Genomic DNA, 25,846 nt, shown 5'->3' on the forward strand with positions numbered 1-25,846 from the left:
CCAAATGTTTTCAGTATTTGCCTGTAGTCAGTGATTTAATAGTAAAAACATTGAGAACCTAGAAAAATTTAGGAAAAGAGAATATGGATGTGGCCAGTGAAACTGCATTGAACCACAGATGATAAAGGTCCATTCTGGCTATTTCCAAAGCCTCCACTATGTAAAGAAAATGTGACAGAAAAAAGCCTCAGTAATTATAGACTCCTTTTGCCTGATTTTGAAGAACTCACAATGTAGAAACATAACACTAACAAGGATCTTGATAGACTACTAATTATCCCCCATAGGTGAGGTTTTTTGGAGCTTTCTCAGTCAGTAATCTCTGAGAGAGATATTTAAAGCCAGAGAGAAAGGTTATAATGGTGAAAAACAAGAATTGAAAGATAGAGGGTAATGCAAATAAAGAAGGAAGAACAGCCCATAGTGGCAGCCTCTACCTGAAGAAGTACAGAAAGGTAGTGGTTGAACACTGCGATATTGAAAAGGAAAAGAAGATGCAAAGAATCAACATTGAAGTCTGTACTGTTAATTTATAAAGGAGGAATTTAGTCAGCTGGACAGACCTAATACAGTTAGTGATGTCCACACTTAACGACATCTGTCAGCATTTGGAAGAATCGGAAAACAAAAATAGCAGCACTGTTTTATGGACATGATACATAAGCTTAATAAAATGAATTTCAGAACTCCAGGGCATGGGGAGTATGCAAGTAGTATAGATAAAACCATATTCATAAAAACTAAAACCAAAAAGCATACTTGGAATAACTTTTTATCCCCTCCTTCCTATCTCTTTTTCTCTTTTTCTCATTTTCTTCTCTTTCCAACTCCCTTAGTATTTACTAATAGTGAGAAGAACTGATGAAAAGCCTTTGCAGGGCTAGTCAGAGAAATATTCCAGTTCCTTCTTTTTTTATTCCCACTATGGATCATTAATGATGAAAACAAAAGACAGAAAAAAATGGAAGAATAAAATAATTTGTCATTTGATATACTTATGCATTTGAAATACAGGTCAAATTCCAAAGGTCCTTTTCCTCTGACCAATTTCTCTGTTTCATGATAGTTTAAATTTGGTATATATAAAGTTCTTAGCAATCATTAGCTATCTGCCTGAGGACACCTAAGAAACTGGAAAGGTATACCGATAGAGTAATAGTGAAATAACCTGTATCTAGCTGTCTATTCACTTACATTTTCCCTAGCTTCAATTCTTTCCTTAAAGATTTCTTGAAAGTGTTTGCACAGTGATGAGAGCTTAAAAAAGAAACAAACAGACTCTGAGTCAGAATTATGTATTGCTTTTTTGTCACTGAAGAAAGAATCAGAAGGACTGCCAGTTCCTAAATGCCTGCCTTTGTGCTGAAGAACTAGTGGCTGCATTATTTCATTTTCTACCACAACACTTTTTTCTCCATTCTGAACAGAAAATCTGAACAAGTAACATCAGCTACACTGCTTAGAAAACCTTCCTTCTGGGAGACAGTGCAGGGCTGGCCCAGTTTGTCTCCATAGAACCACTCTATTTTTTCTGCATCTTGATTCCTTAGTATACATTAGAGGGCCTTCACATCCCCAGCCATTCCTTACCTCCATCAAATTTACTAGAAACACCTTACTTTTGAGTGGAAACAAGTGATAAATGAACAATCAGGTAAACAAATCCCTGTTAATTATTAACAAGTATTACTCCTGTCCTATAATTCAGATGCCCAGAAAGCTCTTACAGGTGTAACAATAATGACATTAATAGCTAAAAGTTACTAAGGACTTCCTGTGGACCAAGCCTAACACTACATTCTTTAAAGGTTTTATTTCAATCCTAACAACAATCCTATCTGGTCAATTTTTATTACTCCTATTTTATAGATGAGAAAATGAAAGTTGAGTAAATTTGAGAAACTTTCCCAAGATAGATCAAGGAACTGGATTTAAAGTCAAGCCTTTTTTAACTCTAAAATCTCTGCTCTTTAATAGTATATTTTCTCTCAGGTATTTTCTGGGGGATATTTGTATTTAATTACTAGATGGAAAAATCTACTTTATATCAAAGTGAGCCATTACCAAATAATATTGCCACACAGTGGTTTTGGGAATATCAACCAACTCCTTTCCATTTGTTTTCTCAATTTCACTTTCTTATGATGATACAGTATTTCAATACAGATTGTATTGTGAATGACTGTTATGCAGAACTGTCTGAAGGTCAATGTGATAAATTTATTTATGTCTTCACCAAATATTTACTAAGAACTCACTATAGGCCAGGCATGTATCAGAGAAAAAAATGCATAAGTATAATTACAGTCTTTTGCTCAACAATATTGTTCTTCAGTGAATGGGTGACTGGAGAAATTATCATGCATATAATGTCCCAACAAATACACTAATAGTATGTGACTTTAATCTGACTTTGCGAAGGTCATTCATTTGCCATCAAAGAACTTCACAGAATAATAGTAGGGAAATGATTTTTACTTTAATGGTAAAAGACTAACCTATGGCAATTTTGCCTTAAATTCCCTTTAACATTTTCTGAATGCCATAACTTTATGCTCAGAAAAAGTGTCTGAATGCCTTCACTATAAGACTTTCTCTTCCTTTTAAAAGTTTTATTTTTCATTTCTAATTTTTAATTTTAATACTCTGAAATATTCCACTCAGTAATTGACTTGGGATGATACTTCATGTGAAATAAGGAACTTGGTGGTTCTGATCAAGAATGTGCATTGTATTTCAATGTGTTTTTTACATATGAAAAATACAATGTGTTCTTTCTGAATATCAAATGTGTTTTATATAATTTATGTGGCTATTTTCATTAATTGTGGATGGTGTATTACTATTACTTTTAATTAACATCAGGAAGTATAAGAATACTATTACAGATTATACATTTACAAAAATTTATTTACCTTTATTAATTTGTTATATAATTCTAAATAAAATTTACTACCATCAATAGGCTGTGTCCTGTGTTATTTTAATATTAGTAGTAATGCAGTTTTGTTGATCTACACATATGTTTTCCTCCTTGGGACCAACTGCAAGGAAATTGGTGAAGGTTTGTGGTGTTCTCTATACCTTTGCAAAGACCAAAGCCCATGTGGAGAAAAAAGGCCAAGTAGACAAAGCATCTGATCTGACATTTAAATAGGAAGGCACTTATTTTCAGCTAAAAGATTAAAACTTTGTTTTATTTAATACTTTTTCAACAAAAAAAGTTGCCACTTTAAAAAGTTGTTGATTATTATATTCACTATGCCTAATTCAGTTGGGGATGGCCTCCTTTCTGGTGCAAAGAAAACAAGTGATGTCACTGAAATGTCTATGCTAGGAGTTCTCTGGCAACTGAGAGCCTTCTTTAGCATTGTAAGTGATAGATGCCACATTACCACCTAAAGGACTTTTTGTTACATTTTTACAAAGAAGAAATCATGATGCAAAGTATAAGTATCTTGTATACCATGTATGCCATAATCCTGGCATTCACTACTGTCTATTACTGTTATTTATTTACCGGGCCAATTCACCCTTTTCAAGACAAAGTGCTGTTCAAAACCTAAAAGTTATGTCTCATTTATCTTGTCATCTCTACCACCCAGAACAGTGTTCTCAGTTTAGAGAAGAATATTAATACTGAATTACAAAGCATCTCTGAAAGCCTATTTTTAACATTGTTTTATGTTCTGCAGTAATAATTCTTCTGGCCTAAGACTCTTCAGTATATTATTTGATGTTTTCAGGTAATTCCTCGTATATCTGAATTGACAGTTGTTTTCTACATTTTATATAAATAGAAATATTTCTTTTAATATTATTTATTTCTATTAGTTTAACTAACATGAAATGTATTATCCAAAATGATACATACAAGCATTCTCAGAAATTTCTACTCCAAGTAACATAAATTATCTATAACATTTAGAGTTATATGTCCTGCCTCCTTTTGGGTAGACAGAATGAAACATATGACTGACTACCCTCATATCTGGACTGTGCTGTCAGCTCTGATCCATGTATTCAGCAAACATCCATTAACTACTGCTATGCTACAATCTGTTATGTCAGGTTCATTTGATGCCAAATGCATTTTATGAGTCAAGGAGTATCATATGCTTGTTATAATAATAATGCCATTTTTAAAGGACAGAATTTATCTCCTTTCATAAAAAGAGACATCACAAAAGCATTTAGTAAAAACCATAAACACCATTATTACTGTTTCTTATAGTTTATGTTTAAATGGACTATGACACCACTGATTTCATCGTGTATATGTTCTTTAGATTAATTGCAAAGAGGGCATTTTTGTATTCTAATAATGTGTACTTAATTCACTAGCTGGGATTCATTGATTCATTACCCAAATTTTCATTTCAGGCCCTCCAGGCCCTCCAGGTGGTCTGCGAATAGAAGACATTAGGGCCACTTCTGTGGGACTTACTTGGAGCCGTGGTTCAGACAATCATAGTCCTATATCTAAATACACTATCCAGACCAAGACTATTCTTTCAGATGACTGGAAAGATGCAAAGACAGGTGAGTTTTTTTTGTTTGATTAATCTGTTCATATTTTGAGATGAATTGTTTTTTTTGTTTTTGTTTTTTTTTCTTTGCGTTACGTGGGCCTCTCACTGTTGTGGCCTCTTCCGTTGCGGAGCACAGGCTCCGGACGTGCAGGCTCAGCAGCCATGGCTCACAGGCCCAGCCGCTCCGTGCCATGTGGGATCTTCCCGGACCGGGCACGAACCTGTGTCCCCTGCATCGGCAGGCGGACTCTCAACCACTGCGCCACCAGGGAAGCCCTTGAGATGAATTCTTTCATCAAAAACAAACAAAAAAAACCTGGATGTTTTAATAATTTTATCATCGACCCTGAAAATTTTCTTAAAACAAACAATCCCAATGTTTTAGTAGTAAAGAAAACCACAGCGAACTAAATGTTTTAAAGCTATAGGGGAAGAAGCAGCATGTCTAAATCTATAACGGGGAAGCAAAGAGAGGTCTCCTGGGTTTCTTATTTGAGCTACATGTTAAGTCTAAAATGTACTAGGAAAAAATTATAAGGAAGGTAGATTTGGCAAATGGCATCTGTAACTTATTATTTATGACCCTTTTTATCCAATTATATAGGCACTATAGTTCTGCATTCTAAAAAAAGGCACAATTAATCATAAAGATTAAGCACCTAAATCTTACTACCATAACTTTTTACTTTCTGAATATGTTCTTATCTGGCTTGAATTTCCTCAAAACAGGTTTTTAAAGAAGTCTAGTACCTCAACATTTTTTTTTCTCTCATATTAAGATTTTCTAACAGACAAAAACTAATTAAGAGCAAGTGGGTACTTTTTCTTGTGTATAAGTTATTACCATTGCCATTTGTCATCACTAGTCTTTAAATATCACACATCAGTGTATTTTCTCATAGAACATGAAGGAAGATAGAGGATTATTTTGATAAAATAACCTGTTTATCTTTGTCATTGTTGACAATATTTTTAACCAAACTTGCAGTTGTCAGAATTTCTTTCACATGCATAAAGAAGAGGCATAGAAATATGTTCTCAGTTGTCACCAGAGGGGAGAAAAAAAAGACAAAAGTGAATAGAATGTTCCTCTTTTTTAAAAAATGAAAAAGAATTAACCGTATCATATCTTAAACCTGCTCACTTTAATCTTAACATAACAGAATTTATTTGTATTGCTCCCTGAGAAGTTTTCATTTAGATTTACCTTTTTTTTTTTTTTTTATAATTTCTTCCTATCATGGGAAATAAATGAAATATAAACTTGAAATCTGTTACAAGGGTTTAGGATATATTTTAGCATTAAGTAATTCTCCACATAAGTGTATGAAGTTCAGAAGAATTAGAAACAAGTGAAACATTTCTATTACATTATGCTTGTGAGTGTAAGAATTATCTATAAATATACTTGGCAAAATCAGACCTTTTGAAAAACAATTTTAAAAACCATTTAGATATTTGATAAACATAAAGCATGGGCAGTTTCTACTTCTCTAAATAGAATGAAAATGGATGATAATGATAAAACAATAGATGATAATTTATATCTAGCCAAATTTAATTAATTATAGATACTAGAGAGCAAATGAAATAAACATATGGTTAAAATTTGGTTTGGCTTTGAAAAAAGAATAATGATTGCAATCATCTCCATTAGTTCTTACCATGCTTACCACATTATGCTTAACATATGGCTCAATTAAAATATGCTTCCCATTAAAAAATTTTTTTCCACTATAAATTAAGTTCCATGAGGGGGAAGACTTTTGTTTGATTCACTGTGCTATCCCTAGCAACTAGATCAGAGCTCATAGTGCTCATTCATTAAATACATATTTATTGAGCTCTCACTGTGTGCCTGAACCTGTCCTAGATACATAGTTGACCAGCAGTGAATAAAACAGAGAGAAAAAAAAAGTCAAAAGAAAAGCCACAACCCTACCTTCAAGGAGCTTACATTCTAGTAGGAGAGATGGTAATAAACAACTAATTAAAATATATAATAAGTCACATGGTGATTAGTGATAAAGAAAAACAACAGAGAAGGGAGATGGGGAGGCAAGACTTGCATTTAAATAGGATGCTTCTAATATTAGCATAGCCACTCCAATTTGTTATGGTACCTGTTTGCATGTTATATATTTTACAATTGCCAACCTATTTGTATATTTGAATCTAAAGTATATTTTCTGTTGACAGCATATAGTTGGATCTTATTTTTTATCCAGTCTGACAATCTCTGCCTTTTGATTAGATTATTTAATCCATTGATATTTAATATTATCATTGATGTAGCTGAATTTATATCTGCCACTGTATTTTTGCTTTCTAAATGTTCCATTTGCTTATGTCCTTTTATTTCTTCTTTATTGCTTTCTTTTGCATTAAATGAATATTTTCTAGCATAAAAATTCAACTAATTTAATGAAATTCTCTAAATATAAAACTTAATGATTACTCTAGAGCTTACCTGGTATAATGGAATTTATCACAATAAACTTCATATTTTTACCAACAATATCAGAGAGATATAGAAACATTACTCTTAGCACTATTCCATTCTACCCCTTTTTTGTGCTATGGATTATTATTCATACATCTATATTATATATATTATACACCTATGTATGTTGCAAATTCAATAAACTTCTACTGAAATTATTGCCTTCTATAATTTTAATGTCTTTTAAAGAAGCTAAAAGAAGAAAGGAGAACAAGTATATATTTATAGTTTGTTATATTAAGTAACATATTAAATATCTAACATTTCTGATCCTCCTCATTTGTTTCTATCAATTTGAATTATCATCTTATGTTATTTTCTTACTGTAATACAACTTTGCTTCTACCTGTTCCTTAAAGTTATGTCAAATGTATTACATTTCTATATGCTGTAAGTCAAACAACACAATTTTATTACATACACACACCATATAAATACATTTATACATATGTATATGTGTATGGGTAGATGCATAAGTAGATAGATAAAGATAGATAAATAGATATTCTCTACAATGGCCTTTAAATCAGATAAGAGAAGAAAGAAGAAATATGTATTTATACTTTTCTAATTACATAATTACCTTTACCAGTGCTCCTTATTTTTTTTGGATGTTTTTTTCAAATTACTGTCAATGGTCAACTGCTTTCAGCCTGAAGAACTTTTTGAAATATTTCTTGTAAGTCAGGTCTGCTCCCAACAAATTCTCTGTTTCTGTTTATCTGGGAATGTCTTTATTTTGCTTTCATTTTTAAAAGGTAGTTTTATTTTCTTGGTTGACAGCTTTTCTCCCCCCTTTATGCCCCTGGTGATAAAGGGCATCTTGGATGGAAGTTCTTTTCTATTCTCAGTTACTGAAAGTTGTTTCTAAGCCCTTCATACTTACCAATATATTTTCTATTTCTGGGTTTTCCATTGCTTTCTGTAGAACTGGATTTCTATCTGTTATAATTTTTCTAAGTAAGGAACTTCTTTTAACATGTCTAACTCTTCAGGTTGCTGAAGTCAAAGACCTTCAGCTTTTTTTTACACTAACAAATAGTTTTCTTTTAATATTTAAGTGATTTTTTGGATATATGTTCTAAGCTGCTTTTTTTGAGCACTTAATAATGTGTCTTTGTCTTTTTGCCTTCATTGTTTCTGACAAGAAGTCAACTATTCTTTTTACCTTATATTCCTGTATTTAATATGTCCATATTCTCTAGCTGCTCTCAAGATTTCCCTTTGTATTTGCTTTTCAGTTTGATGAGAATATATTTATCCAGATGCAGTTTACTGGCATCTTAGACCTTTGAGGTGATATCTTCCTTCAGCCTTGGAAATTCTCAGACATTATCCCTTTAGATATTCCTCTGTCCCACTCTCGCTTCTTGGTCTCTAGTGAAATATATGTTAGATTGTTTGATGTGTTCCACAGATTGTGGACACTGTGTGTGTGTGTGTGTGTGTGTGTGCGTGTGTGTTGATTGATTTTCAAACATTGTGTGTAAAAGAACAGAAGAGGCTGAGTAAATATTTTTTTCCCAGGAAAATTCATGTCATTCTTTCAGGGGTTGAGTCAATCTAATCTGTCATTGAGACGATCTGAGCTTTGCTGTTAAATTCAGTTCTATACAGGCTTTAAGTGTTTTGAGTACAGGATCACAACCTTTCCCCCATATTGCATGTCTGGAGGTTTTCCAGCCTTCCTATCAGACTTCAGCTTTCTTCTCCAGCTTGGACATCAGAGAGGGCTCTTGCTCCTCCCCTGCTCCTGCCCCAGACAGCTGTTGTCTGATAATCAGTCTAAAGCACAGAGTGCTGGGGCAGTGGGGGAGAATTTTCTCAGTTCTCCTATCCTTCCCTCAGACTTCACAGATCCAAAGCACCTGCTCCTCAGATGGGAGGCAAATCTCTGTTACCCTCTTACCACTCACCCAGCCACACGTGAGCACTCACTTATATCCAGTGTAAGGCTCAGAGTGCATGCAGGGTCTCAATTTTCCTGCTGTGCTCTTAGATTTGAGCAGATCTGAGGTGTCTATGCCTTTAAGGGTGGTCTCTCAGCACTCTTGTCTGGCTTCCGAACTTTCTTGAATGCATCTGGTAAAGTCTACAGAGAAAGAGTTAGTCAACAGGTAAGGACTCTCCTTGATTTGGGGCTCCCAGGGATTCAAAATAGCCATGCCAAACTGCACTTTATCTTTAAATATCTATGAAAAGTTAAACTGCCTTTTTCTTATGAACGTCTATGACTAAATCCTCCTCTCCCCATGACTCTACTGATGATGACTTTATTTCATTGGATTTCTTCACAAACTCAGCTCTCCAATGGGCTCTAAAAAAACTATTATTTTGTAGATTATCTTGCATGTTCTTCCTGTTAGTTGGTCAGTAAAGTTATTGTGACTGTGTTCTAAGTGGAAGTGGAAAAAAAATTTATAACCAATGTAGAAATAAAAATCACGTGGTTCTTATTTACAGTGGTGTCCACTGAAAAAATAAGATATAGGATTAAATTCAGTTTCATGCAGGTAATTAGTTAAGGTGTCCAATAAATATTTTTCAAAGATACCAACTTTCAGCATTCCAATGATTAAATTTAGAATAATGAGAATAATAGACTGTAGATCTTTAAAACAATCAACTGTAAGCATTACTTCTCTGGAACATTTTTGGGGATGGACAACAGAAACCTGATAACATTCCTAGGGTTCTACAAGATGCTCAGGTCACGTTTAGAATGTGTGTTGGATTCCGTGCTGCTACTTTCAGAGGAAAAATTATAGAATATTGTTGGTGATGGTGTGTGTGTGTGTGTGTGTGTGTGTGTGTGTGTGTTTGTGTGGAAAAGGAATGTTGGCCAGAATATAAAATGGCCTGGAAACTGTGCTATGAGGAGCAATTGAGAGAACCTCAGATATGTTCTTGAAAAAGGAGAAGAAAAGTGTCTTTATATTTAAAGTTCTGTCTTGTGGAAGACTAGAATTAATTGTTACCAATCCTCTGCAATTATCGTCGTGGCACATAAATGTTCCTCTGAATTTTAGATTATTTCCTCAGAATAGACATTTGTGAGTTAAATTATTGAGTGTACGCATGCTTAAGCCCATGAGCTTACTACAAAATTACGCTGTAGAAAGGTGGAATAAGTTTTATTCCAATCAACAGTATATAAGTGTCTCTTCCACCATACCTTTACTTAGTATTTACTTTTTAAATCTTTGTCAAATTGATAGGTTAAAAAAATGAAAAAGCATTAGGCTCCTTGTAGGACATTTACATTTTAGAATTTACTGTTTTATTTTTTGCCTTTCCATAGCTTCACTTTTGTTGCTCTTATTTCAAAGATAAACTTCTGGGTTTTTATGAGGCAGCATGCAAACTTTCCATAGAGAAGAAACAATGAATCACATTTTCTGGGAATTCAGAGAACAATCGGATTCTCTTTCTCTGCAAGGAACATTTTCACACCGCTGGCTCTTCTCTGAGTCCTGCCAGATGATCTACAGGTTGGATCTAGAGCCCCTAACATCACACTGAGTAGTTGTGTCAGAGTCAAAGAGAGGCCTTTAATTGTCCATTTTCATTCTGAAACAATGGACCAACTTTTTCAGCTAGATCCCCAAATGAGTAATTCTTTCTGAATAGTTTCAAATACTTGGGTTTTAGATTTAGATGGAGGATCCTAAGGGTTCAAACTGTATTTAAACCCTGAGGAAATAGCAGAACTCACTATGGCAACTTCCAAAAATCTAGAACAGGTGTGATTATATTGCCTGGAGTTATTTTTGAAACATCTGCTTTTTAGTCTGGAGGTCATTGTGCCTAGCTCTGAAGCTGCTCAGGGAACTAGTTGTCGTGGTCTGAAGGCAGAGCACCACAAAGCATGGTTGCCAGGCAATTGTGACTATTGGCCTTGGGATACCCATGAGGCTTGCTTCTCTTTTCCTCCAAAGAATAGTCAGAATTTTTTTTATTCTGAGCCTTATGGACTAAAGGTATTTGAAAATAGACCTGTAGATTAGTGCTTATGGCTGGTTATCAAAATAAAACCTTCTAAAGGGGGTCTTTTGACCTGAATATTAAAGTAAGGAGTATGTCTCTTATTCTGTATCCCTTTGCTTGAAATTTACACTTAGAAGTAAAACCAAGATTTAAATAGCTACCAGGTTAATATACAACATTTTAGTTTTTTATAGAAAGAAACCTCTGACAGCCTTTATACAGTTAAAATTTGATTTCCAAAACTGAAATTGTCTGTAAAAAGTGGCCTGACTCAGAAATGACCCAGTTAAAACTCAGGAACTTGAGACCACAGTCCTGATTCCTGGTACTTGCCTCTATTTTGCCAAGTACTCTCCTCTCTTTCTGACTCCAGGAATAGCAAACAGGTTGCAAGGAACTTGGCTGAAGAGAGGGAACACAAAGTCCCTCTGCTCCTGATTATTGTGCATTTGGCTTGGAGCAAGAATCTCTTTCCAAAGCAAAGATGACCTTTGCTTCCAACCTATCTACGTGGGTGGTTTTGGAAAAATAAAATCCATCCAATAGTTCCTACCAGGGCTGAAGGGGTTGGAGAAGGTACAAATCCTTTTATAGGGACATTTAAGGCTCAGAATAAAATAAATAAAAATGGGTACTAGAGGTGAAACACAGTAGCAGTGGAGGAGAGAAATTGAAAAGGATCAACTCAGAGTTAAAGAGGGTGGGAGAGAGCTTAAGAGGATGGAGATGAGGTCTACCCTCTGCTTTAGACAGAGCAGGATGATTTATGAGCTAAATACAGGCATAAGAGCCATAGAGCGTGGATATTTTGTAGTGGGACAAGGTAACAGAGTGCCCTCTTTTCTTCTACCAGTTGCCTGCCTGATTCAGGGTTGAAGGAGACAATAAAGTTATACACACGGTTGTGCTTCTTGCATTAAGACATTGTCGACTCTAAATAAGCACAACTTTTGTATTTGTAGTTTATTTGTATTTTTTACAAATATTTATAAAGTACTTCTACTTACAAAACATCATTCTAGGTGTACATTCTAGGCACTGAGTGGTTCCCAAACATGAGTAAGAAGTAAAAGAAACATATGTATGTCCATAAATAATAACCAGGAACAAACAAGGGGAGACATAGAGACATATTATAGGTGTGGCCTGGTATGGACATAGCCGATCTTGAAGTTCAAGTTGTAAAGTGGTGATATGGGCTACCGAGCTCAAGATTGGACTGGAAAAAAGTTAGAAAGCAAACTTTTAAACCCTGTTCTTATGATGTGGTATGCATCCAAAGTCCTGTCCCCCTCTGGGAAAGGAAAGCAGGCCATATACAGAGCCATTTTTAATTCTAAATACATTTTTATAAAATGATTGGCTTTAGTCATTTTTTGCTAAGTTAGCCCTATTACTTATATAAATGGTTTTATAGAGGGGGTATTATAAAGATATGCCAAAAACTTATTTGTTTTAGATACTTATCTTCTCATAAGTACTGATGTTAGTGTGTATTAACAATGATCATAATTGGTTTTGTTCTAAAAAGAGAGGTGTTCACAACTGTTAGCTATCCTTGTAGACTATATTATTAACTTATAGATATCAAATTCTTTCCTTAATCATTTGGAAGGTACATTCTGGAAGTCCATCTTCCTAACATCCACTTCCAGCTTCCCCTTTTGAAAGTTGTTTGCATCACTGGGTCAAGGGTTTCCCACTAAGGTCTGTCTTCTCATGGTTGTAACTCCAAGGCTTTCTGCTTATTCTTCTTCCTCTCTTCATCTCAGACTTCATTTAGTCACAGGCCTTACTCCTCATCTGGAATCTAAAACCTACCCTAAAATGACATCAGTTGACTTTTCTTTCTTTATCTCTCTCCATTCTTCCAAATGTTTTCTGTAGTAAAGTATGAATTTCTACCCTTTGAACATATTCCTGATCTTCCATTTGTTTGGAGATATTTTCATACTGGATCCTCATACATGCTCAGAATCAGTCTGTCAGCTCTAGTTTTCACTGCATATCCATCTGGCTCTTCCTGTCTGATACAGCCTTCACCTGCCTCTACTTGTTGACTGCCCAGCTGCTTGGAAAAAGCCCCAGGGTAGCCTTTACCATCGTGAGAACACCATGCTCTTGTCAAGAGGGACCCTTTAGAATGGTTCCCGTATTTCCATTCTTCAAGCATTTAAATGGTGCTGGGGTTTTGCAGCATAAGAAGCAGGAGAGAGGATTAGACTGCCTCCTTGACCCTTCTATTATACTTTTTTACTTGGAAACCCCGGACTCACAAACTCACAAATATTTCCATCAGCTTCAGCCTCTAAACCTCTGTATTAATTCCCTATGTCTGTCATAACACATTACCACAGATCTGATGGTTTGAAACAACAGAAGTACAAAACTAAGGTGTTGAAAGGGCTGCACCTTCTCCAAGGATCTCAGGGAACAACCCATTCCTTGCCTCTTCTAGCTTCCAGAGGCTCCAAATACTCCTTGGCTTGTGGCTGCATCACTTCAATTTCTGCCTTTGTGGTCACATTTCACTCTTCTATATGTCTCTTTGCTGTGTTTCTTTTATAAGGACACTTGTCACTGGAGTTAGGGCCCATCTAGATAATCCAGGATATTTTATCCAAAGATTCTTAACTTAATTTGTCTTAAAATTAAAATGGTCTACAAGACCCTTTTTCCAAATAAGCTCACATTCATAGGTTCTGGTGATTTGAACACAGACATATCTCTTGTGTGGGGGGAGTCACCATTCAACCCACTACAATGGCTCCTTCTATAGGAGGCTCAAAATCATAACAAGGCATCTAGTGAAGAAGGAGGCCACTCTACCCAGTGTCATAGCAACCAGCTCTGTGTTTTCCTTTTCTCCATGAAGAGTCCTTTGCAAATCAAAAATTCATCTTCCCTCTTCCAATTACCTAAAATAACTTCCTATGTACACGAAGTAAGACAAACAAATCCCAATTTGGTGTGAGGAAGAGGTAGAGAAAACAGGAGATAAAGAGGCAGAATTAAAACAGAGGAGAAGGAAAGCCAAACTTTTAATCAGAAAGTCAAAAATATATGTCAAATATATAAAACAAATTTTTAACAAAATAAAAGACTGGATGGTAAAACTAGTGTCTAGGAGAGTTATGCCACACGTGACAGTGTGAGGCATGGGATAGTCTGAGCCATTAGGAATTTGTCTAAAAGTAGAAACTGGGCACTGGGATGCTTAACATTTATTGTGATGATGGGTACAACATCTTAAAAAGCTATTTATTCGTGGTCTGCAGTGCCAGATAAAAATTCCTTGAGTAATAAGATAATGAGTCATATATAAGTCTAAGGGAACACATTTTCCAATAAGTGATGTACAGGTATTTACATGCATATGTATGTGTAAGTTAATTATTAAAAACACATGTGAGAATATTTTAGGGGAGCTTAAAATAATGTATAATCCTGCCTTGGTTGTATGTTTTATCATACCTCAACTAAATAAGCAGTCTTGAATGTATCTTACCCCTAAGTTATAATTTTCCTGTTAGTATCTAGTAGCATCAATTCTGAGAAATACTTAATAAATCTGAATGAATTATTATAACCTTTATTATCAGTGTCCCAAAGGATTTGGGTATAAATCTAAAAAGCTAACTACAAAAGAGTATAAACATACAGGTACCCTAGTAATAAATCATTCACTACCCATACACTACATCAGTGGCAGTCCATAAAAATTTTAACTGCACAAGTTGTACCTTTGCCTCAAGAAATCTTCCTAGATTCTGTCTTCAGAATACAGCCCCTCACTGTTCGAGTTGTAGACAGTGAACGAGCAGCAGAAGCAAGAGCTGGGAGCCGGTTAGAAATGCAGAATCTCAGTGCTCCCACCCTGTACTTAATAAATAAATGATCCATGTGCATATCTCTCTTTCTAACGTGTTATCTATCAAGGACCTCTCCTCTCACTCCCTTGAATTTAACATTTTGTCATTCCTACTTTTTATTTTTATTTCAACTCAATGGAACATGTGCCATTTTCTCAAAACAGTAAAATAAAAAGAGAGAATTATAAGAATGATGTTACTCAACTAATATTCTCTATTTAATATTTATTTTATTTAGATCCTCCGATTATTGAAGGAAATATGGAGGCAGCAAGAGCAGTGGATTTAATCCCGTGGATGGAATATGAATTTCGTGTGCTAGCAACCAATACATTGGGTATAGGAGAGCCCAGTATACCATCAAGCAAAATTAAGACAGATGGTGCTGGTATGTAGAAGAAACTTTTTAAAATTTAAAAGGTCTATAAATTCAGTGACACCTTAGCATATAATTGAATGTATTTGGAAATAACGCTCTGAGGTAAGTAGTTTACCTAAAAAATGTGTGTATATGTATCTCACACAGGTGTGTGCATTCTGTGTCAAGACAGTCAAAAACCAAAAGAGAAAATATAAAGCTTTAGAATATCCTTACATAATTAATGGAAAAGAGGTAAATAGAGGCAACTATATGATCCACTGAACATCACTTAAATGAAGTTGGTGTTTAGAATATAAACTTTAATGTAAATTATGAATCTTAACCGGGCAGAGTCATGGTTAAGCAGATTCCATGATTTAGAAGGCTCACAATTTGTTTTCTCTCTCAAAGACATGGGTAACCGAACAGCCACGTGGATGGAGGGTATGGGCAGGAGAGCAGGGTGAGCCTGGCAAGGAGGGAATGTGATGGGGTCTCTTAGATCTATACCACCTGGGGAGTCAGAGCATCTCAGAAATAGCTATAATGTGTTCTTTTAATATTAGATGTCACTCTAAATGTGCTCTTTTATCACAGCTCAACCATGGCTATTCTTCCAATTTAGGTTCACATTTTTATGCTAAATACCAACTCCATTTTAATAGCCTTTTATACAAGAAATACCCCACTCTGTTTTCCTTCTCCCTTGAATTTCTAGGCAAAAATATTGTTCTGATTCTAATAATAACTCTTCTTTATTATTCCCTGTCTATGAAAAAGAAAATGTTTTGTAGACTCTCTGAGTTTATTTTTACTGCGCCTTGCCAAACTTCAGTGCTTTATTTGGGGGAAAATATTTTAAATGGATGACAGAATGCCATTAAAATTCTGCTGTGATATCTTAATATCACTTATCCACATTTCTGGCTACATCAATTCCTTGGCCTAACTTCTAAATAGAATTATGAATTGTGCTGTCTTTAGTTTTTAAAGCCAAGTTATTCACAGAGACTGTCATCAATAAGTTATCTCTTAAAGTTTCATGTAATTTCATGTAATTTATCAGATAAAACTGATGATTCTGTAATAAAGGAAGAACAGAAACACTAAAATACTGATCTGTGCTGAGCATTTTCAGATACATTTCACTTAATCCTCACAATAATATTTTGAGGTAGGTATTACAATCCAATGCTCATTAATAGGCAGTAGACTCAGAAACACTGAACAGTTTACCTAGGTTAATATAACTACTTGCAAGATTCAGAATTCAAGCACAGACCTGATACATTCAACTTTCTCTCTTAAAGGTGTTTTCTCAAGCAGGACTCCTAAACACACAGCCATTTATATGAACCTTTATTTTTGCGTTCTAGTAGAAGCTCATATTTCATTCTAAGTTACAGAGCTAGATATGACTTAAACACCGTTTTTTGTTTTAGTATATCCACCTGTGAAATGAACACAATTGTTCCTTTTTCTCTGCCTTGCAGAAATCTCATTAGGATACGGAGGTAATATATGTTGCAGCTTTAGAGAACACAGATACTGCATAGCCAGGATCCTTGTGTTTGTTTGGTTTTGATTATTCCCTAGAGCCTCCTATGTTTGTAATAGAAGTTTCTGTGTGATGGACTGAACACAGTTGCCCTTTCTTGAAAAACAAAAATAAAAAGGAACTGGCACATTATCTGACTGGTGGTTTCAACCACATAATTCATGCTGAGAGATCATGCACTTGCTTTGATATAACAAGTGTTCATTTTCAAAATAAAATTGCAAAAATATCCAATGATTAAGTTGGTCTAAGCAAACTTATTTCAGTTAAAAATTATAACATGCTTATCTCAGATATAGGTCTTTTTTTATCTCATTGAGCTTGGTTAATTTTCTGTGATCTGTTGACTAGCACAATATGAATTAATTCTGATCCAAAAACAACATTGTTCATGGGGAGGGAAGATACTTTCTCTGGCATTGATGATAGGAGTAGACCCTCCCCGCTGTTACCAAAAAATTGTAGAAACTCTGTTACCAAAAAATTATGTATTATTTATTTCAAAAATGATTGCTTTAGTATACTTCGGTTGATTGTCTGGACAGAATTATAAGAACTTGGATTTTTTTTTAATCTCAGTGTATATTTGATTAAATTAAATGTTTTTAAGAACAGCAACAGCAAAACATGTTTCAGAAAGAAAGATTCAATCTGATTCTTTCATCTGTGAATCTATAAATATAATTTATATTTAGTATCATATTTAGAAGATAAGAATACTTTTTGATGTGCTTGCTACCTGTAGTTTGTATGTAACTCTGAAGACTTTCCAACCTTAATGTCTTCTTATCTTCAGAAATGCTGGGAAAAAATTGTTTTAGTGATATTAAACCTAAAATTTTGGTAAGGTTGCTACTTTCAACTAACAACTTTTGGCATCACCTTCATTAAGCATGACCTCTAACATGTTTGCTCAAATGGTATTTTGTTAAGGAATTAATTCTCTCTCTAGTGTACTTGGAAAATAACTTCTCTTAAAGGCCTTCAGACACAAAAGTGAAGTGATAACGGTCTTACTCACAATGCAAGATTTGGTCCAATCGTGATATAATAAGATGATGCCTTCCTTTCAGTTGTGAAAAAATAAATCCTATAACCTCTAATACATTTGTTAATCTTTCATAAGAAAATATTTTTGGATCCTTTATTAATCAAGTTTTATGGCTACTATCATTTATGCATTTGCTGTATGTTATCACAGAGTGCTAAATTCTCTACTTGCATTGCTCCACTTAATTCCCACAATGACTTTATGCAACTGGTATTATTTATCCTAATTTTACAGACAAAGAAGTCAAGATTACACTTGGTTAATGTGAAGCAGAGCTAGTATTCAAATTCAGGGCTTTGCAATTCTAAAAGCTTCATTCCTAAATAATTTTCTAGGAGGGCAATATGCAGTATTAAAGCTCTGAGACACTGATCCTATAGTAGAATACTGGTTCCATCATTTAAAACTCTGTGATTAGAGGCATGTTACTTAACCTCTCTGAGCCTCAGGTTTCTCATCTCTAAGTGGAAATTATTTATCTTATGAATTTTTTTATGATTAAAAACATGTAAGGAAAGCAAAGTTAGTGCTGTCTAGTGCATAATATTTTCTGAATAAAATTTTTATTATGCCATTAATGCTCATTTTAAGCTTTAATATGCTTATAAGAAAATATTGATCACCGCTTTTGGCAATATATTTCCATTTTTATTAACATAAAAGAGGATCATATAATTTCATGTAATTTTAATCATCTTAAAGGAATAATTAATATATTTAATACAGTACAATCCAACAGACTTTCTCTTTAATTTCTGTTTTTCATTTCATCCTGTTTTTGAAAAATTGAATATTCATAAAATTGGACATTTACATTTTTTATCCTTACAAAAAAATAAAAATACTTTCTGAAACAGGGGGATGTTTTTCTCGTCACGTACCATTATAACAACTCTCTAAGAGATACCAGCATATGTTATGTGGGATAAAGGCTGGTTCCCATTTGATGGAAATGTTGCTCTTGTGCCTCATTATACTGATTGAAAGACAGGACATTATCTAGTGTGGCATATGCCCTTATCTGTCCAATTACTTAATTTTAAGATTGCCAGGCACAGTTGGGTATATTCTTTGGTTTCAGACAAGTGCATTATAAAATGGTTGGCCCCAAATGAAGAATTAGATGTGTTTGTAATCATTGTAACCCATTTAATTTTGACTGTAAATAAGAGATAACAGAAGCATCCTTCAAAGTGATGTGTCATTGTAAGACATACCCCCGTAGCTAATAGCTCTGCAGGTGCAGTTGGTAAGTCGATATCCTAAAATGGTACATTCAGGTTTGTTTTGACAACTTTGCTATTTATTTGCCAGATCAAACTAAGAAGGAAAAGAGAAAAAATAACATAACACTGATTATGAAAGTGCTGATTGCCCTTTCATATTATGTAGAGTGCTTTAATTTTATGCCTAATGAAGCTATTCGGCTGTGTCATTTATTTTTATTTTTTTAGATATGTTTGATAAAGGAGGAGGATGGTGCTAAGAACAAGTTTTATAGCTAGTAAGGTGCTATGTTAAAGTTAACAGCTGTCACTAGTTATGTAATAGAAAAAAATTTTTTTTTAAAGAAGCAAAGAGTATAGATGTTTAAGTCATCAGGAGGCCTGAGTTAAAGTTGCAGCTTCTCTACATGTGAGTAGTGCGACCTGGGCTAGTTAACTAACTACTTTTGGGACTCATCTGCCTATTTTATAAAAAAAGAATAATGCTACTTTTCTGTATATTTATTTTAAAGTGCTGACCTGAGTACCCAATTAGGTACGATATGTAAAAATCATTTCTAAGTTCTAGATGAGTCTTTTAATAAGCTGGGCTTTTTTATTCATTTATTCATTCATCCATTCATCCAGCAAACTTCTACCAGGGATTTTTAACACATTGAGGATATTTAACACATTGAATTAAAACCAGTTGTACATATTTAATTTTACTACACTAGCATCTTCAGGACCAGAATCAGATTTTATTCATATTGTTAACTTTAGTGCTTAACACAACACAGTGTCTATAACTGGTACTTAAAATTATTTATAGAAGGAAAAGAGAGGAACAAGAAGGGAAAGAGGATGGTTCTTGCAATTGTAAGTTAATAGAGGATAATGAAAAGTAGTGATCAAACCTACTGTGATATTTGCATATTAAAATTCAGAAAAATATATTACCAAATATAATTTGTTTTGTTTGAAACAAGGTTAACATATACATTAGATGCTTTTGTTTTTAATACACTGAGATAAACTAGGAAGTGTTCATTCTTTCACTTAAGTGAAAAATCCATAATCAGTTTGGGTTCTTTATAATAACTTTACTATGCATTATGCTTATTTCAGTTTGTAGCATTCTTTTCTGCCCATCTAAACATTCCCCCAGATGACTTGTCTTTAGACTATCATTCTGTTGAGCAGTTAACGAATTTACCCTGCTACGCCCATTTAACTTTCCTGTTTGAGAACAAAATCTAGATTAATAAGCAAACTACAATTTTGGCCTGATGAGATCTAAAGACATTAATGTTTTTGTGAACAATTTCAGACCCTATATAATTTTTACCTGGGAAGAGCATCAATTTAACATGGTAGATGCATAAAGAATGTTAGCAATCTGGTCCACCATCAGAGCAGGAGATCATAAGAATTATGAAGAACTCATTTGAATATCCAAATATTATACAGTTCATTTGATTTTATTAATGACTTCAGAAAGAAAATATATTTATAGATAGAATAAAAGCAGATGTAAGGCTTTAATCCCTTTGTTTATCTAGCCCCTAGAGCATTACTTACATACCATTTTGAATCTCTTACTAAAAAATTTGTTTTAAATCACAGTGAAATTCTGATGCAAATTGAAATGAGAAGCTACATTCATGGTAACTTTATTTCTGTAAAAATGGAAAACAATAATTAACAAAAACTGAGTAGTCCATATATTTTAAATCAAGGGACTTTCTTCCTATATTCCATGATTTTTATAATTTAGGATTTGTCACAGGGCAGTTTGTACATTGTTAAATAAAACGCCAAAGCCCCAAATGTTACTTATATGCAAATATTTAAGCATTCAAATTTACAAGTAAAATTGGCAACAGTTTCTTTTCATAGGAAAGAATAATCATGGCATTGGCTTGATTTTCTTTTTAAATATTTTTTAGATCTACAACTGAAATACAAAAGCCTTCCTACAAACATCATTAAGGAATCATTATTAGACTGAAATCATTGCAAAAAGACAAGTTTAAAAGCCTCACTATTTTAAATTGTTTATTCATTGTTAATTCAAGAATTTTGTATTTTTCCTAAATATTTGTTTAAATTCTTTTTAATAATTTATCGTTAAGAGAAAGTCTATTTTGCTCACTGTCAGATGCCCTGGAGGCTAAAGTTACGTAAACTTCCTTGTGCTCAGGGTGATTTACTTCCCTGAAAGGAATCAGTATTTGGCCAAGTCCTCCTGTTTTCTGCAGGGCTGAATACAAATACAGAGTAGTTAGGTATTCAGATACATGTCAAATATGTAGGTTATATGCCAATTCCACTTGTGAAAAAATATCCCTTAGCTCCTAAAGCTACAAATGAACGTTCAAAGCTTAAAGAAGGAAATTTAAATATAAAACACTCTATGATTCCAAGTAAGATATAAAACACTCTATTAAGAGATATAGCTAGGGCTTCCCTGGTGGCGCAGTGGTTGAGAGTCCGCCTGCTGATGCAGGGGACGTGGGTTCATGCCCCGGTCCGGGAAGATCCCATATGCCGCGGAGTGGCTGGGCCCGTGAGCCATGGCCGCTGAGCCTATGCATCCGGAGCCTGTGCTCCACAACGGGAGAGGCCACAACAGTGAGAGGCCCGCGTACCGCAAAAAAAAAGGAAAAAGAGATATAGCTACCTTTATTTCTGTGCTTTTGTTCTGTCTTATTTTCAGCATCGTGAACTCAATGGATGATCTTTGAGGAGGAAAATAATCTTGAATTACTTATTTGAAGTGTGTTAGACCTGAAACTAAAAGTGACGAAATGGGAAAAATATTCACTCTAACATAAACATACTCTATTTTTAGCTCTGTTCTAAATAACAAAGGTTAATATTGATTATAATTTAAAAGATTATAGTGAAATGCTTTGGCAAATATACTTGTCATGATGAAGGCAATATTTGATTCAACAAATTGCAATATAATAAATTAAATTATTCTAGAGTTATTTTTGAAATTATTTGCCTTGTGACCACAATATTTGTACTTAAACACAAAATTTGATTTATTCATTGATTATAAGACATGTTCTTTGTTTCTGTATAGCATGTAAAATTTTAACCTCAGAATATGAATTATGAGGCTTAAAGGGTTTCCAGCAGTATTTTAATGTCCCAGCCTTCAATATGTATTTCATCTAAAGTGCTACAAGTAAATTACCTTTTAACACCCCCATGCACTCAATTTAATTTCTAACACTCAAGTGGTGGCAGTTAATAATAAATAATAAAATAAAATAAAATAATAAAATATAATCTCTCAAGCTTCACATTAATTTCTTAATCAGGAAAGGAAGCCATATAGTTTTATAGATATAAAGAAAAGCCTGTATTTTGTTTGTTTCTGTGCAATTAATGTGCATAGTTCAGCAAAGAATTTATGTGGCTAACATAGAGGAAGTTTTGAAGTATTTATCTGTGAATCACAATTACTTGTTAGGATCTCTAACTCAGTAAATGAGTACTCTGTAGAAGGTGTGACAGTTTCCTTTAGGGAAGGACTATTTGGGGAGTCATGGAAGAACTGACATGTCATCTGTTCTTTAAAATGTTAAAAGAGCCGGGAATGATATTTCAGACTGAACCACAGCGATTGTGTGGGAAAATGTATGTCCTCAGTAAAAGCATGGTCTTTACCTGCGTAGCTAGGTAGCTGGTCTCCAACTGCCTGGAGTGCAGGAACAAACTATGCTTTAGCATTATCTGTACAACTCCAATTAGATGCAAATCCAATAAGGTAAAGACTACAATAAGATAAGAGTATGCAAATCTGATAAGATATAGCACCCACCCTGAAGGACTTCCAAGGAGAGAGAATAACTTGGAGAAAAACAAAGAGGCCGTTGCACTTGGTAGTTAAAAGAAATTTTGTGATTTTTGAGAGAGTGATTTCAGTAATATGAAGTGGAAACAGATTATGGGTTGTTAAAAAGTGATTATGGAGTGAAGTATAAAAATAGTCATATATCATTCTTTGCAGTTCAGTGACAGGAAAGGGTGAGATTAAGAGGAAAACAGTATTACAGGATGATTTTTAAGGCTGGAGAGACTGAAAAGGATAGTCATTACAGTAGAGACTGAAAAATAGAAGGATAATGTAAAAAGATGGAAGTAGGTGAGAACTGGAGTCACTGATGGGACAGGGTTCCAGAAGAGATTTAGGCATTGAAAATAAGAGCATAAGAACAGCATTAGATTTCTGTTTCCAAATATTTCAGGGAAGCATAATCCTATGTTAATGCACATGCACTGTTTCTTAACAGTTATTTGTAGATTGAGGCATAAAACTAACACAACAGTGAGTTGTTAGGTCATAGAGTTCAAAGCGAGCTGTGAAATATTTTACCAATAAAATACGTCTAATCTTTCAAAAGCATATTAAATAAAAGGACACAGAAAAAAAAAAAGATGGGAAGGCAAATTTGCTTCACTACTTTGTTGAAGGAAACTAATACATTTCCTGTGGCACTGAACCAATTCTTTTCTTGGCAGTAAAACATTATTACAGCAACTATGCGGCATTGGATCATGTGTGCAGCTTGCCTTTCCTGGTGAAAGAAAACATGTACAGTTTCTAAGTGAATAAGAACTCTAACATAAGAAAATAATTACAGGGCCTCTCATTTGTAGCTTTGTTTATTTGTTTCAGCACCTAATGTGGCTCCTTCAGATGTAGGAGGTGGGGGTGGAAGCAACAGAGAACTGACCATAACATGGGCGGTAAGTGCTAAGAAGTTGCATATGTTAATAGGCTGCTTTACCTACACTTAATCTCAAACCCATTTTGCTTCCTGAAATAAATTGAAATAAAAGACAATGCCCCAAACGCAAACAACAATAAATTACTAAAATTATTTTTTTTTCTTAAATGCATGCCAGATTTTACCTGGCTTACTATGGCTTAGTGCAATTCTTATACCAAAACAGATTATTGATGCTAAAGTATCTGTAGGTTTAAAGATTAAACAAACATTCAACTCTCTCATTCCAGAGCTATTTTGTGCTCTCTGTGGCCTGGTAGCCCAATTGCAATCCACATTTGCTCTGGACTTTCAGAACTCCAACGATTCAGTTAAAAATTTTTTTGTATCAGCATCTGTTTTAAAATTGGAGTTTGCTTTCTCACTTCAGACTTACTTTCATCACCATGTGTAATCTATCATTGGTCAGTCTTAGAAGTCCCCCCAAATGACTTGTTATTGAGGTGTCCAAAACATTGTATTAAATTTTTATGACCCAAAGGGGAGTTTTTTTTCAGAGTCTATGATGTCTGGAAAACAATGCGTCTTAGCTGAATTTTTGAAGTGAGAGAGATACTGGGGGTGGGAAAGGCTTTGGTAACATAGATTTGCCTGAATTAGACATCTGGCGTTTATCTAGGTAACATGTTTTATATAGCTCTATGTATCCGTTAAATATTTTTAGTATTTAATCACTGCAGAAAGTCAAAGAACACAACTAAGGCTCCAAAGGATTCTGAGAACTACAGGAAAAATGACAGGTTTTATTCTTTACATGAGTTAAATTGATTTATATAATAAATGGATATTTAGCAGAAATTGACTTCACTCTGTGCTCTGTAGTCATATTTTATACTTGGCATTTAAATCACATTTTTAAGTAAGATTTAGAAAAAAAATGCCTTTTCTTCATTCAAATCTCAAATGATTTGTCAGTTCTAGTGTCAGTGTATCACACAAAAGTGAAGATATTGGAAAAATTTTAACATTTTCCTCCTTTCTTTAGGCTTGATTTTCTTAAACTGTGTAGATATGTGCGTCACAATAAGATGAGGAGCTTGTCAAAAAATTCAGAATTGGGAATTCCTATTTCAAAAATTTGAAATCAATTCTCTGAGACTAGGGCCTGAGAATCACTAATTTTTGAAAACTCCATAGCTAATTCTGATCTACTAAATTGCAAAAACTAAGTATAGAACTATCAATAAGAAAAAATATTTAAATTATGGTGGGAATGTTAGGCTATTCTATTAATAATGTAAAATCATATTTTGTACATCCTTGTGATCATGCTTCAGGATTTCTATATTGTGCAACCAAGAACAACTTCTTTTCCCTTTGAACTTTGTACATTTACAGACATTCCTGTTTAACCTATGGATATTCAAGCTACTGTGTTGTATTTAGTTCAAGGTTTTTCCTCAAGACACCGTAACTTTGATATTCTGGTGAAAAAAGTCAATATACAATGGGCACATTTACTTTATTGGCTAAAAAAGACTAAATGATGGATACTCAGTAGAACTTGCTTTGAGTCAGTATTTATAAATAATGGATTGTTAGGGCTGACACAGACTTCTTTATTGAGCAATTGTTATATAATAATAACTCTGAGAAAATAATGCAAAACAGAGCTCTTACTTCAGCCCTGGAGTCAGACAGGGCCCATAGCCAGCCTCCTACAGATCAGTGCAATGTTATCCCTTCCTCCTTTCGCATTCTTTTTCCTCTGACCAGTTTCTATTGTTTGGTTACAATACAGATATTCCAGAGTATTGTTAACTGTCTTACCATAGCCTTTCAACTCTAAAGAAATTCATTTACTTATCCATTGAATAAATACTACTTGAGGCTTTGCTCTAGAGTCTAGGTAAATGAAACTGACAATAACCCTGCCCTCATGAAACTTACGTTATACTAGTGGAGAGAGACAGTAAAGTAGACAATAAGTAGAATATGTAGTGTAGATCATTATTATTGTATTAAATAC

General features: G+C 34.1%; 1 protein-coding gene across 1 annotated transcript in view; it reads left to right on the forward strand.

Annotated features, from left to right (window-relative positions):
- Positions 1–25,846, forward strand: part of CNTN1 (contactin 1) — a 257,042-nt gene that overhangs the window by 173,345 nt on the left and 57,851 nt on the right. The window contains exons 17-19 of the mRNA XM_024740425.1: positions 4,384–4,542; positions 15,133–15,282; positions 23,766–23,836. Coding sequence (XP_024596193.1) covers positions 4,384–4,542; positions 15,133–15,282; positions 23,766–23,836 — 380 coding nt within the window. The remainder of the gene's footprint in view (positions 1–4,383; positions 4,543–15,132; positions 15,283–23,765; positions 23,837–25,846) is intronic.

Source organism: Neophocaena asiaeorientalis, unplaced genomic scaffold, assembly GCF_003031525.2.
Source record: "Neophocaena asiaeorientalis asiaeorientalis breed wild unplaced genomic scaffold, Neophocaena_asiaeorientalis_V1.1 scaffold340, whole genome shotgun sequence".
Taxonomy (NCBI): Eukaryota; Metazoa; Chordata; class Mammalia; order Artiodactyla; family Phocoenidae; genus Neophocaena; species Neophocaena asiaeorientalis.